Source organism: Setaria viridis, chromosome 3 (assembly GCF_005286985.2).
Source record: "Setaria viridis chromosome 3, Setaria_viridis_v4.0, whole genome shotgun sequence".
NCBI classification, from domain to species: domain Eukaryota; kingdom Viridiplantae; phylum Streptophyta; class Magnoliopsida; order Poales; family Poaceae; genus Setaria; species Setaria viridis.
In genome coordinates this window covers 20,007,383-20,020,548 of record NC_048265.2, presented here as the reverse complement: position 1 = coordinate 20,020,548, position 13,166 = coordinate 20,007,383, and the positions used below count along the sequence as shown (strand labels likewise).

Genomic DNA, 13,166 nt, shown 5'->3' with positions numbered 1-13,166 from the left:
CATGATCCAGAGCACGCTGCTGAGACCCCGCTTACGCCACCTCTGCCACCCACACTCCCTGCCCTGCTGTATGAACACACTGATGCTGATAGTGGCGCCGGTGCTGCGCCGGCACCTCGCCGCGCACGGGCACCCCCTGGTGGACCAGATGGGCTCCTGGCAAAGCTTGGGACCAGAAACAGTGCCAGGCTTGCTGCAAAAGATGATGGCAGGTTTGTTGATGCCACGGCGAAGGCAACCCAGCTCAAAGCTCTGCAGAACAGTCTCGCCTAATGTTCCAAGGCCATGCAAGCGCATGTCAACAAGAAGCAGTTGATGAAGAAGACCAAGAAACCAATCGCGATAGTGGATCTTGTTAAGCTAGCAGACGTTGTTGGGCTTGGGAATGCCACTGCCCAAGCTTAGGACAGTGTGCTGGCTATTGGCAATGCTACCTCCCAGCAATTGAGCTCAGTGCTCGCCGCCAGGAATGACTGAACTCAAGAAGGTCCACGCACTGACTGCTTTGCCTTACTATGTTAGCAGTAGTGTGCTCGCTGGCCTTCAGGCCGCTTGGTCTTCACCACCCTTAAACCCTCGAGGTGCTATGCTTCCTAGTTCTCAGGTTGTGTTAGATGTTGTTGTCCTAGTGTGTTGTCTCTCTAGTGTTTGGGTTGTTGTCTTTCCTCTGAACTTGTATGATGCTGGTGCCTACACCATGTGATGCTATCTCCCTCCTATGGTCTGTTCCATGGGAGGTACCTTGGTGATGCTCTTGAACCAAGAACACTAGTACTGTTGCCTTCTTCCTCCTTTCTTGGAATGTCCAAGGGCTTGGTGATAACGACAAGTGCACAACTTTTCGTGACACTTTGACTACAGCTCGAGCTGACATTGTGTATCTCCAGGAGACGAAGCTCAGAGCCTCTGACAAGTTAAAAGCTCGTGCTTTCCTCCCCATGTCCCTCAATGAGTTTCGGTGTGTTGACTCAGCGGACGTGCGTGGCGGCATGGTCACGCCTAGGACTCGAACTCGTTCACCTTAACCTCCTTCATCATCTAGCAACACACTCTAACAACGATGCTATCCTCCACAGCTTCTGACTACAACTTTGCAGTCACTAATGTCTATGCTCCTGCTGACCACCGAGACTCCCTTTCCTTCCTGGAGGATCTGGAGGAAATCGCCGGCCAGATTCACGGGAGCTAGGTTCTAGCTGGAGACTTCAACCTCATGCGTGGGAAGGAAGACAATAGCAACGGTTCCACAAACTCCACCCTCAGTGCCGCCTTCAACACCTCCATTGACAAGCTTGGTCTCATCGACCTCCCCCTCCTGGACCGCCTCCTCACTTGGTCCAACCACTATAGCACCCCCACCCTTGCCCATCTCGACCATGTATTATACAATGTTCCTATGAGCCTAGCTTTCCCAAACTCCTCCCTCTCCTCCCTGCCAAAACTCACCTCAGATCATACGCCAATCCAGCTCCATATGACCACTACTATCCCCAGGACAAGCCTTTTCAGATTCGAGAATGCTTGAATCAAACATGGAGACTTCCTGCCCACGGTGCTCCCAACCTGGCATGGAGACTCGACGCGCGGTGCGGCTACCGCCATTGCTGGCCCGCTCAAAGCAATCCGGTGCGCGTCCAAGGTTTGGGCTTGGCGTAAGCGCGCTCCACCCTCCTTACATTCCAACTGCAAGTTCGTTATCTACCTTTCTGATGTGCTCGAGGAAGGGCGAACTCTCTCTGCAGGTGAAATGCTCTTGGACCGCGACTGCCAGGACCGCCTAGCGCTGGCCCTGTGTGAACGCGCGGCCTACTGGAAGCAGTGGGGGAAACACTGTGCTATCTGCGAGGGTGACACGAACACACACTTCTTCCACGCGTGGGCAACCCAGCACCTGTGTCGCAACAACATCCGAGCTCTGGAGGTGGACGGCGTTGTGGTCTCCTCCCACTAGGACAAGATGGCCGCGCTAACGTCTCACCTCCAGGGGCTCCTGGGCGCAAAGACGATGGTGTCGAGCTCCATCAACATTGCCGCCCTGTATGTGGATTTAGCAATGGTGAAAACAACACCCCTAATTACGCTGTTCACTGAGCAAGAAGTGCACACCACGGTCCGATCGATGAACCGGAATAGCTCTCATGGATCGGACGGCTTCGGACTAGGCTTCTGCACAGTGGCATGGGCCACGGTTGTGTCAGCGGTCATGAATCTTGCCTGGACCTTCCAGGTGGGCTCTGCTGAGCTTGAGCGGCTCAACCGCTCATACATCATGATGATACCCAAGCACGCCGCCGCCACAAGGCTGGGGGACTTCCGCCCTATCTGCCTACAAAATTGCTCCCTCAAGATCATAGCCAGGATGTTGACGACAAGGTTGCATCACCAAATTCCACGGCTCATTGACCTAGACCAGACAGGTTTCATCATGGGTCGTGCAATCTCTAAAAACTTCATCTACGCAATAGAGCCGATGGTACTGATGAACACCATGGTGCTGATGAACACTCCCAGCTCAACGGTCATGGCATTGCAAGGTCTCCTTGGGTGTCAGATAGGCAGCTTCCCCCAAATATACCTAGGGCTACCACTATCCAACAAGAAACTCTGCCTCTCTATGTTCACCCCACTGATCGCCAGAGCTGATAGGTATCTCAGTGGATGAGAGCTTCCCTGCTCAACCCAATGGGGCGCGCGGTACTGATCAACAGTGTCATGGACAGCCAACAAACTTACACCATGTTGGTACTCCTCCTGCCACAAGGGACGCTCAACGCACTCAACCGCCAGTGATGAAGCTTCTCGTGGTCTGGGAATGACACTGTTAGTAGCGCCCAATGCCTCATTGTGTGGGAGCTCACATGCCAACCGAAAGCATAGGGCGGGCTGGGGATTAAGGACCTGGCGACGAAGAACAAGAGCCTCGTACTCAAGCTCCTTCACCGCCTCAATCACCCAGGAGATTCATCGTGGGCACGCTGGCTCAGGAACCACATTGACCTGGTGACCCTGCACGGTGACATTATGGGCGCACACTGGAAAGACCTGTAGGGTATGCTACCAATCTACTGTGCTATCACCATCTGTGAGGTTTTTGATGGAACGTCAACCAGCTTCTGGTTTGATCGCTGGCTCTCTATCAGCAGGCTGTGCGAGTTGTTCGCCCTGCTACACACGCACACCACCAAGGGAGATGTCTCGATAGCCCAGGTAATTGAGGAAGAGCCAGACCGAGACCTTGTTCTACGAATTTCGTGCATGGCCAGCATAGAATTGGAGAAGATGAACACACTGATTGCTCAGCTGTCACTCCAGGAAGGTTCAGACTGGCGCAACTGTGCTCTAAATGGGAAAATAGGAGTGCTACGCTCTGGCAAAGTCTATAACAAAATCATGGTGCCCACTGGCGCCCCCCAATGTGCTTTCGCTAAGTTTGTCTGGTGTAACTATTCTCCACCTTGCGTTCAGTTCTTCGCCTGGCTGCTAGTCCAAGAACGCATTCAGTGTCGCACTAACTTGGTGAAGAAGTATGTTATGGACAATCCATCCTATGAGCTATGCGGCCAAGAAGAAGATTGCAATCACATCATCTTTCGCTCCTTGTTTGCATCGCAGGTTTGGGCGTCGCTAGACTCTAAGACTACCAACTCCTCTGTACAATGTCTGTGGACTGTTCCTCATCCGACAACAATCCCCACATAGCATTACAGTTGCTTCCTCCTTCTGATCTCATGGATGCTGTGGAAGCACCGCAACGATGTCATCTTCTCAAGAACTCCACCATCTCACACGCGCTTTTGGACATCCTATAGGGATGAGGTGCGATTATGGAGCCAAAGATTTCGAAGGGCAGATCGAGTGGTCGCTGAAGCCTAGTGTGCTACCTTTTCTTCCATGTAACGCCTTGTAGCTGAAAGAATCCCCTTTGTTTTCCTTTTGCTAAACCTCAAAGATGTAAAGACTTTTGGCCTCCAAAAGACCCTATAATGAAATTTAGGTGGGGCGCTCCCCCCTAACCCTAAAAAAAAAGATGAACTCCAATTCTGACCAAAATTGGAGGGTCAGCCCTAAAGGGCCTTGCGGCATCCAGTTATGACTGAATCTCGGCCCAGTTAGCTAGCTAAGGAGCACAGTCTGGCTACTAGTTCACGAGTACGTGCAAATTGATGGCGACTAATGTAGTAGCAGGGCACTTTTGTTCCTGGTAGATTAATTACACATAATGTTCTCATTGCATATGAGTGCATTCATTATCTCAAGAATAAGAAGGGGAAGACTGGAGCATGTGCGATCAAACTAGATATGGCAAAGGATTATGATAGAGTCGAGTGGGAGTATCTACATGCTATCATGGCTGCTCTTGGTTTCTCTACAAGATGGAGGAACCTCGTAATAAAGTGTGTAACGACAGTGTCCTCGGTGCGAGTTAATGGACAATTTTCTTAAGTTTTTAAGCCTTCACCAGGGATTCGATAGGGAGACCGTATCTCTCTGTATCTCTTCCTATTATGTGATGAAGTCTTATCATGCATGCTGAAGGGGATTGGCCCAAGATTTATTGCGCGTGGAGTTAGTGTGAGCATACATGCACCCTGGATTTTACATCTATTGTTCGTGGATGATTGCATGATTTTTACACAGGCAACCAAAAGAAGTGTGGATCAGGTTGCGCAGATCCTAGAGGAGTATCATTGTGGCTCAAGTTAGCTTGTTAATAAACAGAAGTTATCAATTTTCTATAGTGCAAACTGTGAGCAGGGAGACAAGGAAGCAGTCCACAACAGTTTATAGATAGTAGTGGAGGCTTTGGGGGAGAAGTACTTGGGATTACCAATCTCGGTGGGAAAAGTTTTGGATGGTATTTTTGAATATATTCCGGGCAGTATCAGGAACTTTATTTGTAGTTGGAGTGAGAACCTGCTGAGTTGTGCTGGCCGGGAGGTACTGATAAAGGCTAATGCACAAGCGGTGCCAACCTACCCTATGAGTTGCTTCTAGTTGGCAGCCAGTATTTGTAAGAGAATGACAACTTATATCTCAAATTACTGGCGGGGTAGCTTAGTGGACAATCACAAAATTCATTGGTTGAAATGGAACAAACTCACGGACCCTAAAATGGAGGGGGGCATGGGTTTTCGAGATACGTCTCTTTTCAATCAGGCGATGTTGGGGAAATAGGGATGGAGACTCTTGATTCGTCTGCATGCACTGTGCTCGAGGGTGTTGAAGGGTAAGTACTACCCAAATACTGACTTCCTCGTAGCTATTAGGTGGAGGAGGAGCTCGGAGATGTGATGTGCTATTTTGCATGGGAGAGATGTATTGAAGAAAGGATTGGTTGACCCCATTGGCCTAGGGTCATCGGTGAACATTTGGAATGATAATTGGATTCTTAGGATACAATCCTTTAAACCTCGAGTCTGGTTGCAGAAGGATACAATACATACAGTGGATGAGTTATTTGATGGGGATGATGAGAGATGGAATGTGGAGCTCACCCGCTAGGTCTTCATTGGGATCGATGTCAAATAAATCCTCAAAATTCAACTGAGCTGGACTATGAATGAAGATGTACTGGCATGGGCGCATGAGAAGGGTATGTACTCTATGCGTTCAGCATACAGGCTGCTGAAAGAGGAGCAATCGAGATGTACCCTAGAGAACGAAGGCATTGGTGTGACGTCAGAAGGTGGTAATTGGTGGAAAGTTCTAAAGAAGCTGAAGATTCCGCTGAAAGTGCGGATTTTATAGTGGTGAGTGATTCTTGGTTTCCTTCCATCCAAAGCAGAACTAAAATGGTGCCATATACGGGAAATCCATTGTGATGCTTGCAGAAACATGATAGTGGATTGTCCATGGGCAAGGCATTTCTGGGAGGCGGTGAAGGAGATTACTGAGAGGAAGCTGCCGAACTTACACCCAGTGACGTGGGCGATGGACCTACTGCTGGGTTGCTCTAAAGAATATGCGGTTGTGTTTGTTTGTGGAGGATGGTCGCTGTGGTCGAGTCGTAATGGATGTCTGCATGGCAGGAATAGATGGAACCTGATGGCGGCGGTGAAGCATGTTGCGCACATGGTGGAAGCTGATGTGCATGGGGCTTCACGAGGAGCATGTGCAGCGGAGGCCGGTGGAGAGATGGTGGCCGCTGGGTGGGTGAAGGTGAACATATATGAACTTTGATGGCCGGTTGGGGAATGGTGCTGGTGCAGCGGTGCTACGTGACCAGTTTGGTCGGATCATCACAGCACAAGCGAGATGTTTAGCCCGGTGCAGGAAGCTCTAGTGGCGGAGGCGGAGGCGGAACGGGATGGCCTGGTGCTGGCATCACAACTGAGGCTTTCAAAGGTCATCCTGGAATCAGACAACTCCACACTTGCGAATGCTCTAAAGTCCACAACGATGGATAGGTCGCTTATTGCTAGTTTATGGTATGATATTACAGAGCTCTGCAGGTCGTTAAGTTCCTTTAAAGGGTGTTCAGTTTCGGAGAGAAGCAAACTCTGTAGCACATAGGTGTGTGAAGGAGGTGTCGGCAGACTCCTCCGTGCTGAATTGGCTGGTATGCATTCCACAGTGGCTTCCGGAAGGAGCAGCTAAAGATTGTAATCCTGGAGTTGGATGAACGAGGCTCGCAAAAAAAAAAAAGTAGTAGCAGAGGCGGACCCGTACCCGCAAGAGTTAGTTGCATGCACGTGCGTGTAGGTGTATCAGTACAGTACGCGTGTTTCTGAGCTTTTGCTTGCATGTAGACGTAGCTGTATCAGTTCCAACAGCTAGCAGTTCAAATTGATCTGCCTCGATCGCAACCTCGATGTCTTAGCTTTCGCCGGGCTCCGTTTGATCCCTGGGTCCGCCACTGTGTAGTAGGTTGTCAGGTTGAAGGCAAAAGAAAGCAAGCAACATGATTCAGATATTCACGGCCGGCGGTAGCCCTCTGCGGAGTTTGCCACGTGAAGATGAGTTAAATACTAGTAGTAGACTAGTAGTATATTCGCCCAGGAGCAAGGAATTTTCTCGTAATCAACTACATGATCATCTTATGGGTGGTGGGGGTGTGGAGAGAGATGGATGTCACAAAAAGATATAATGGTAGTTATCTTTGTGATTCAGTACGTATATGTTTCATCGAAGTCCTCAGAGAATGTGTTTGCGCAGAAAACTAGTATGCTGGGATCAGCATGTTACTAGTTTTGGCCCTCTGATTGTTTTTAATTAAGATAAATACCATGCTGTTAAGGGAGGCTATTACGCACAGTACTTATGTAAACTCCTTCACGGCTTCTTATGTTTGAGAATCGCCTTAACCAGGAAGGTAATTAAGCAAGAGGAGTCGGCTGTATGTGCGACGAGCTTCATATATGGTTTGACCCGTACAGCTCCAGGTAGATAGATTAGCCTGAGTAGTTGGCACTTGGCAATAGCCCAGGTACATGTACTCATATTACTATATTTGCAAGTTGAATAGTTGATCTCTGTCAAGACATGCACCAATAATCATGTCACTTGTTCGTGAACCGGAAGAGGTGTCAGCTACAAAGTGTAAAGCTTGAGCAACTGCTCTCTCTATTTACGCCCGTACTCAGATATTCACAGCTGTTGGGCACGACGATAATGTTTGCAGTGAAGTCATATCCATGCTCCTCACGGGTTCAGTCACCTGAACGCCGCAACTCCTTTGGGGATGGCCCTCCAATTTTGGTAAGAACTACCTGTATGAGAAACTTCTCGTTTTTCACGTCAAGGGCAAACACTTGAAATGGAACGTTTGCACTCTGTAGATTATACTCCTCAAATTTGAGGAATTTAAGAGTTTATTAACTAATCAAGATGGAGAGCGAAAGAGGACTAAATGAGCTGCCTTTTTGTGCAGTTAAAGTGCAGCCAGCAAGTGACGTGAGCTATTCACGCCATTCTTTCTGGCGTGACTGTGCTTCACTGACGCCAAATAGCTTAGCTCCACCACGTCAGCGCTATGACATCATGTCACACCGATTGGTCATACATACTATTGCATCTAGCATGACTTAAATTATATATCGTTTTGACCTTTTATTCTTAGGTTCAACCTATAATTTAAATGAAGGGAGTATTTCGTAAGGCTAAAGGATAGCATGGTGGATGATGCGTGTCCCCTATTCTGTCAATGTCAATTGTTCCTTTGATTTCTCTCTCCTCTTTTATGTTCCTTTAAATTTTTTTCTCACTCATCCCATATACTATAATAAGCAGGTTGTTGGTGTGAGATCTAGATAGGGTACATGACATCCATCGAGAATGATGCTGGGTTTGCGCAGCGCTGGAATTTTGGATGTTTGGGACCCTTGTTCAAAAACATTGCCTGCCGTAAGAACATATCTGTATTTTTTTTTAGTGTCAAAATACATAATGAAAGCGCTCGTTGTTGCTCCCACGGCATTTTCATCATCCAAAGCAGACTAATCTCCCTGTTGACATCTAACGACAAATGTACAAGCATCTCTATAGGCCGGAATCACCACATTTCCTACGCGTTCGGCATTGCCATGATGGCAAGGGCCTCCCTGTTCTGCCCCAGGACGTTGAACACCGTCGCGGCGATGTGCGACGGCGTCAGCCCGGCCTCGGCCAGCTGATCGGCCGGCGATCCGTGGTCGATGTACCTGTCCGGAAGCACCAGCGGCCGCCACTGCACAAACCAAGTTAAATTCATCGTTGGTCATCTAATGTGTTTCGTAACTTTGCAATGGAAAACGTCAGGGATCTTGTCAGTCGTAAATAAAAGTCTGTAACTTGCCTTGAGTTTGCCATCGAGAAGGCCGTCGAGGGCCATGAACTGTGCGACGTGCGATCCGAACCCTCCGATGGAGCCTTCCTCGACGGTGATGAGCACCTCGTGGGACTTGGCGAGGCTCCTGATCAGGGCTTGGTCCAGCGGCTTGCAGAACCTGGCGTCGGCGACGGTGACCTTGAGACCGTGACGCTCCACCAGGGTCGCGGCGGCCAGGCAGTACTGCACCGCCGACCCGTACCCCAGCAGCGCCACCTGGTCGCCCTCCAGCAGGATCCTGCCCTTGCCAACCTGCAAATTTACACATGATCGAACATCGTCAGTAAAAGAGGCAATTTTTCCCCGATGACAATCAGCAGATCGAGAAGAGACAGGTACACTACCTCAAGGGGAGTGCCCTTGTAGTTGGGCGGCAGCGGCACGCCGATGCCGTTGCCTCTCGGGTACCGGAAGCAGGATGGGCGGTCGTCGATGGCCGCGGCGGTGGCGACCATGTGGCAGAGCTCGGCCTCGTCGGACGGGGCCATGACCACCATGTTGGGCAGGCACGCCATGTACGTGACGTCGAACGCGCCGCAGTGGGTGGGCCCGTCCGCGCCGACCAGCCCGGCCCTGTCCATGGCGAACCGCACCGGGAGCTTCTGCAGGTCCACGTCGTGCACCACCTGGTCGTAGCCGCGCTGCAGGAAGGATGAGTAGATGGCGCAGAAGGGCTTGAGGCCCTCGCAGGCCAGGCCGGCGGCGAACGTGACGGCGTGCTGCTCGGCGATCCCGACGTCGAAGCAGCGGTTGGGGAAGCGGCGGAGGAAGTAGTTGAGCCCCGTGCCGCCTCCCATGGCCGCGTGGATGGCGACGATTTTGCTGTCCTGCTCGGCCTCCGCGATGAGCGCCTCGGCGAAGTAGTTGGTGTAGGACAGCGTCTTGGCCGGGGACTTGAACTGCTTCCCTGTCGCCGGGTCGAACTTGGCGACACCTGCGTTCATCAAACACAACCAAATCAAATCACATTATTATCACATACAGCTCTGGTACGAATACGATCTGCTAATGGCAACCAAACAAATGCCGGTGCACTGACTAACCGTGGTACTTGTCGGCGGCCCGCTCGGCGTAGGGGTAGCCGCGGCCCTTCTCGGTGATGACGTGGATGAGGACGGGGCCGGTGGTCTTGGTGCTCTTGACGTCGTTGAGGATGGTGATGAGGTCGTCGATGTTGTGGCCGTCGACGGGACCGATGTAGTAGAGGCCGAGCTCCTCGAAGAGCGAGGATCCCGGGCCGCTGATCATGCCGCGGGCGTACTCGTCCACCTTCGCCGCCAGCTCGTGCACCGACCCGCCGATCTGCTTCGTCACGCCCTGGAGGGGGACACAGCGAAATGGCCGGTCAGAGAAATGAAACATGGGCCGCCGTTTCCTTCTACTACAATCTTTCGAGGCCCAACGAGAATGGGCCTCTCCTCTTAGACCAAGCCCAGTGTCAAACTTGATGTGCGTACCCACTCCTCTCAAAAAAAAAAAACCTAAAGCAATTTGAATGACTGACTTGGGGCTGTATGCCTGTATGGATAAAATTTGGGGATTCTGACTACTTCGACGACGATAAGCTATTGTTGGAGTCAAAGGTACAAAACCAGTAGGACTCTGGGTGTGAGGTTGGACTAGAAACACGTCAACTTGTGGAGCTCCATCCATCCTTGAGCAATGAGCAGCTTTGTTTATCCAGAGATTGCCTAGTGGGCACTACTCGAATCTACAGATTGTTTTGCATCGTCGCCATTTCCAAGAAGAAGATCACAGCACGTCGCTCTGCATCTGACGCGGCTTGTTTTGGCATATATCTAGCGCAAGCGTCCAGAAGATGTACTAACGATTATTTTCAGGGCGCGCTATCTTCCAAAAACTTGAGAAGCTTCAAGCGCGGTGTCATGGCGGTGGTACTGACACGTCCTCTGTCGACCTGCCTAGTTTCCTACCATTTTCCCAACTGAGTTTTAAATTTGAAAAATGCACGAATTACTCCTACTCCTTATCATTTCAGACATCCAGAGACTTGGAATCCCAGCCGTGTTACGTGCGCCACTACTTTCTTAGCCGTGTTATGCCACGTTGGAGGTTAGTTTGTGCGGGCGTACCTTGGCCACCTCACGGAGCTCCCTGAGCGGGCGGCTGGACTGCAGCTTGGAGAGGGCGCTGCTGAGCGCGCCGACGGGGGGCACGGGCCCGTCGAGCGTGGCCGTCGGCAGGGACACCTGCTTGTTGTCGTTGAGGATGACGATCATGTCGGAGTCGAGGTACCCGGCGTTGTTCATGGCCTCGTACGCTTGCCCGGCCGTCATGGCGCCGTCGCCGATCACCGCGACCACGTGGTTCTTGCTGCCCTTGAGGTCCCGCCCCACCGCCATCCCGAGCGCCGCGGAGATGGTGGTGGAGCTGTGGCCCGTGCCAAAGCTGTCGTACTCGCTCTCGGCGCGCTTGGTGAACCCCGCTAGCCCGTTGGTCTGCCGCATCGTCGGCATCTTGTCGCGCCGCCCCGTCAGGATCTTGTGCGGGTACGACTGCACCAGACGAGAGAATAAAAATAAACAAACCCGAACGATTACTGTCCAGTTCGTGACCTCCCCGGCCGGCACGCTCACATGGAGAGCACGTTGCTGGCGCTAGCGCCATTGGCGGCGGCGTGTCAGTGTCCGCGTACCTGGTGGCCGACGTCCCAGAGGATGCGGTCCTGCGGCGCGTTGAAGACGTAGTGGAGCGCGACGGTGAGCTCCACGACGCCGAGGCTGGACCCCAGGTGGCCGCCGGTCTTGGAGACGTGGAAGATGACATCGGAGCGGAGCTCGTCGGCGAGCTGCCGGAGCTCCTTCACGGACAGGTTCTTCATGTGTACCGGGTAGTTGATGGTGTCCAGCAGCGGCGTGGGCGGCCGCTGGGAGTAGTACTCCGCCTCGCGCTCCGACAGCGACGCCGACACGCACGCCGGCCTCCGCCGAGGCTACACGCCGCATTGACCCATCGAATTATTAGCCAGACAGGGCATACACGCAACTGAACCGAAGCAAGAGCAGAGCAGAGGATTCTCACCTTGATAGGCCTGGCCTGAAGCTGCTTGTGGGCATGGAGCTCGGCCGCCGGAGCGAAATGGGAGTCCTGAGCTGGCACGCCGAGGAATCCCCGCGGAACAGAGAACGTCGTCGACAGCGCCATTGCTCCCCCTCCCCCTCCCTGCTCAAGCTAGCACAAGCTTCTCCCAATGGTGGGCGAACCAAGTGTCCGATTTCTCCAAGAACTGACCCAAACGCTAGTGGCGAGAGCTTGAGCTGCAAGCTAACAGTGGCAGCAACAGTGTGCCGAGTGCAAGAATGGCGGAGGATTCGGAAAAGCGCTGGGAGGGGGGGTGCCTATAGTAGTAGTGCGGCGGGGGTGATGGGGTGATGCGGGATGGCGATAGGGGAGAGAAGGCCGGCGAGTGTGACTGTGTGTGGGGTGACCACGGGGGTGGGGAAGGCCATGGCCGGGCGCGTGTGGCTGGAATTCATTCGCCTGTGCCCCGCAAGTGCTCGCTTTTTTTCCCTCCGCGCGGGTGTCCTGGCGCTGTGGCGCATCGAGCAACCGGCGGGAGCGAGTGAGAGCAATGGGCGCCCTACCAATCTCGCACCCCATTGGCCCAGCTCGACAAAGTATCACGAGAGGATAATGTGGGATAAGATAAGATCGTAGAAATATCAATTAGGCCCCGTTTGGATCCCGGGGGGAAAAGAACATGTAGGAAAGGAAGCACATTCAAGTGAAACCGTCATCTCTCTCTCATCGCCTGGAAGATAGGAATCGCCCAGAAACTGTCCAGAGGAAAGGGGAAAAGCATGTACTTTTGGAGCAAAACGAAGCATATCCACTGGAATGTGAAATCTCTTGGGAAATTTTTCTGCGACTGAAGGAGAAGCAGCTAACCACTTTGGTAACGGCATCGTTGCCGCTGCCGGAGCAGTCTTCCATGCCGCGCGCGGCGCCCCGCGCCACGGGCCCACGGCCGTCCGCTCGGCCTCGCCTCGCTTGCTGCTGCTAGAGCCGGACCACACGGCACGAGTTTGCCCTGCTGGAGCTCGCCCCGCGGGCCGCTGCTAGAGCAAGGCCCATGCCCAGCTGGAGCTCGCCGTGAGATTTGGGAAGATAGAAAGAACAAAGAAGCTTGGTGTGTTGGTTATCGGATGCACTCGTGAACTCGAAGACGATGGAGGTGGTTTCTCGTTTTTTCAAAAATAAAAAAGAATCACGGAGGTTTCTTCGGTTGAACACTGGAGCAGAAGAGGCGAAAAAGGTTCCTACCGAGACCAACCGTAGAGATAAGAACAGGATCGAGCATTTGTTCACTCGATCGTGGATGGCAAGACGAAGCAAGGTT

General features: G+C 52.3%; 1 protein-coding gene across 1 annotated transcript; it reads right to left on the bottom strand.

The window, feature by feature from the left end:
- Positions 1 to 8,334: 8,334 nt before the first annotated feature.
- LOC117849634 (1-deoxy-D-xylulose-5-phosphate synthase 1, chloroplastic) lies at positions 8,335 to 12,438 on the bottom strand. The gene is made up of 7 exons (XM_034731251.2): positions 11,849 to 12,438; positions 11,463 to 11,759; positions 10,900 to 11,322; positions 9,850 to 10,123; positions 9,151 to 9,740; positions 8,774 to 9,058; positions 8,335 to 8,665 (listed from the first exon to the last, which is right to left on the bottom strand). The coding sequence occupies exons 1-7, from the start codon at positions 11,969 to 11,971 to the stop codon at positions 8,504 to 8,506; spliced, it is 2,154 nt and encodes a 717-aa protein (XP_034587142.1). The 5' UTR covers positions 11,972 to 12,438; the 3' UTR covers positions 8,335 to 8,503.
- Positions 12,439 to 13,166: the final 728 nt, after the last annotated feature.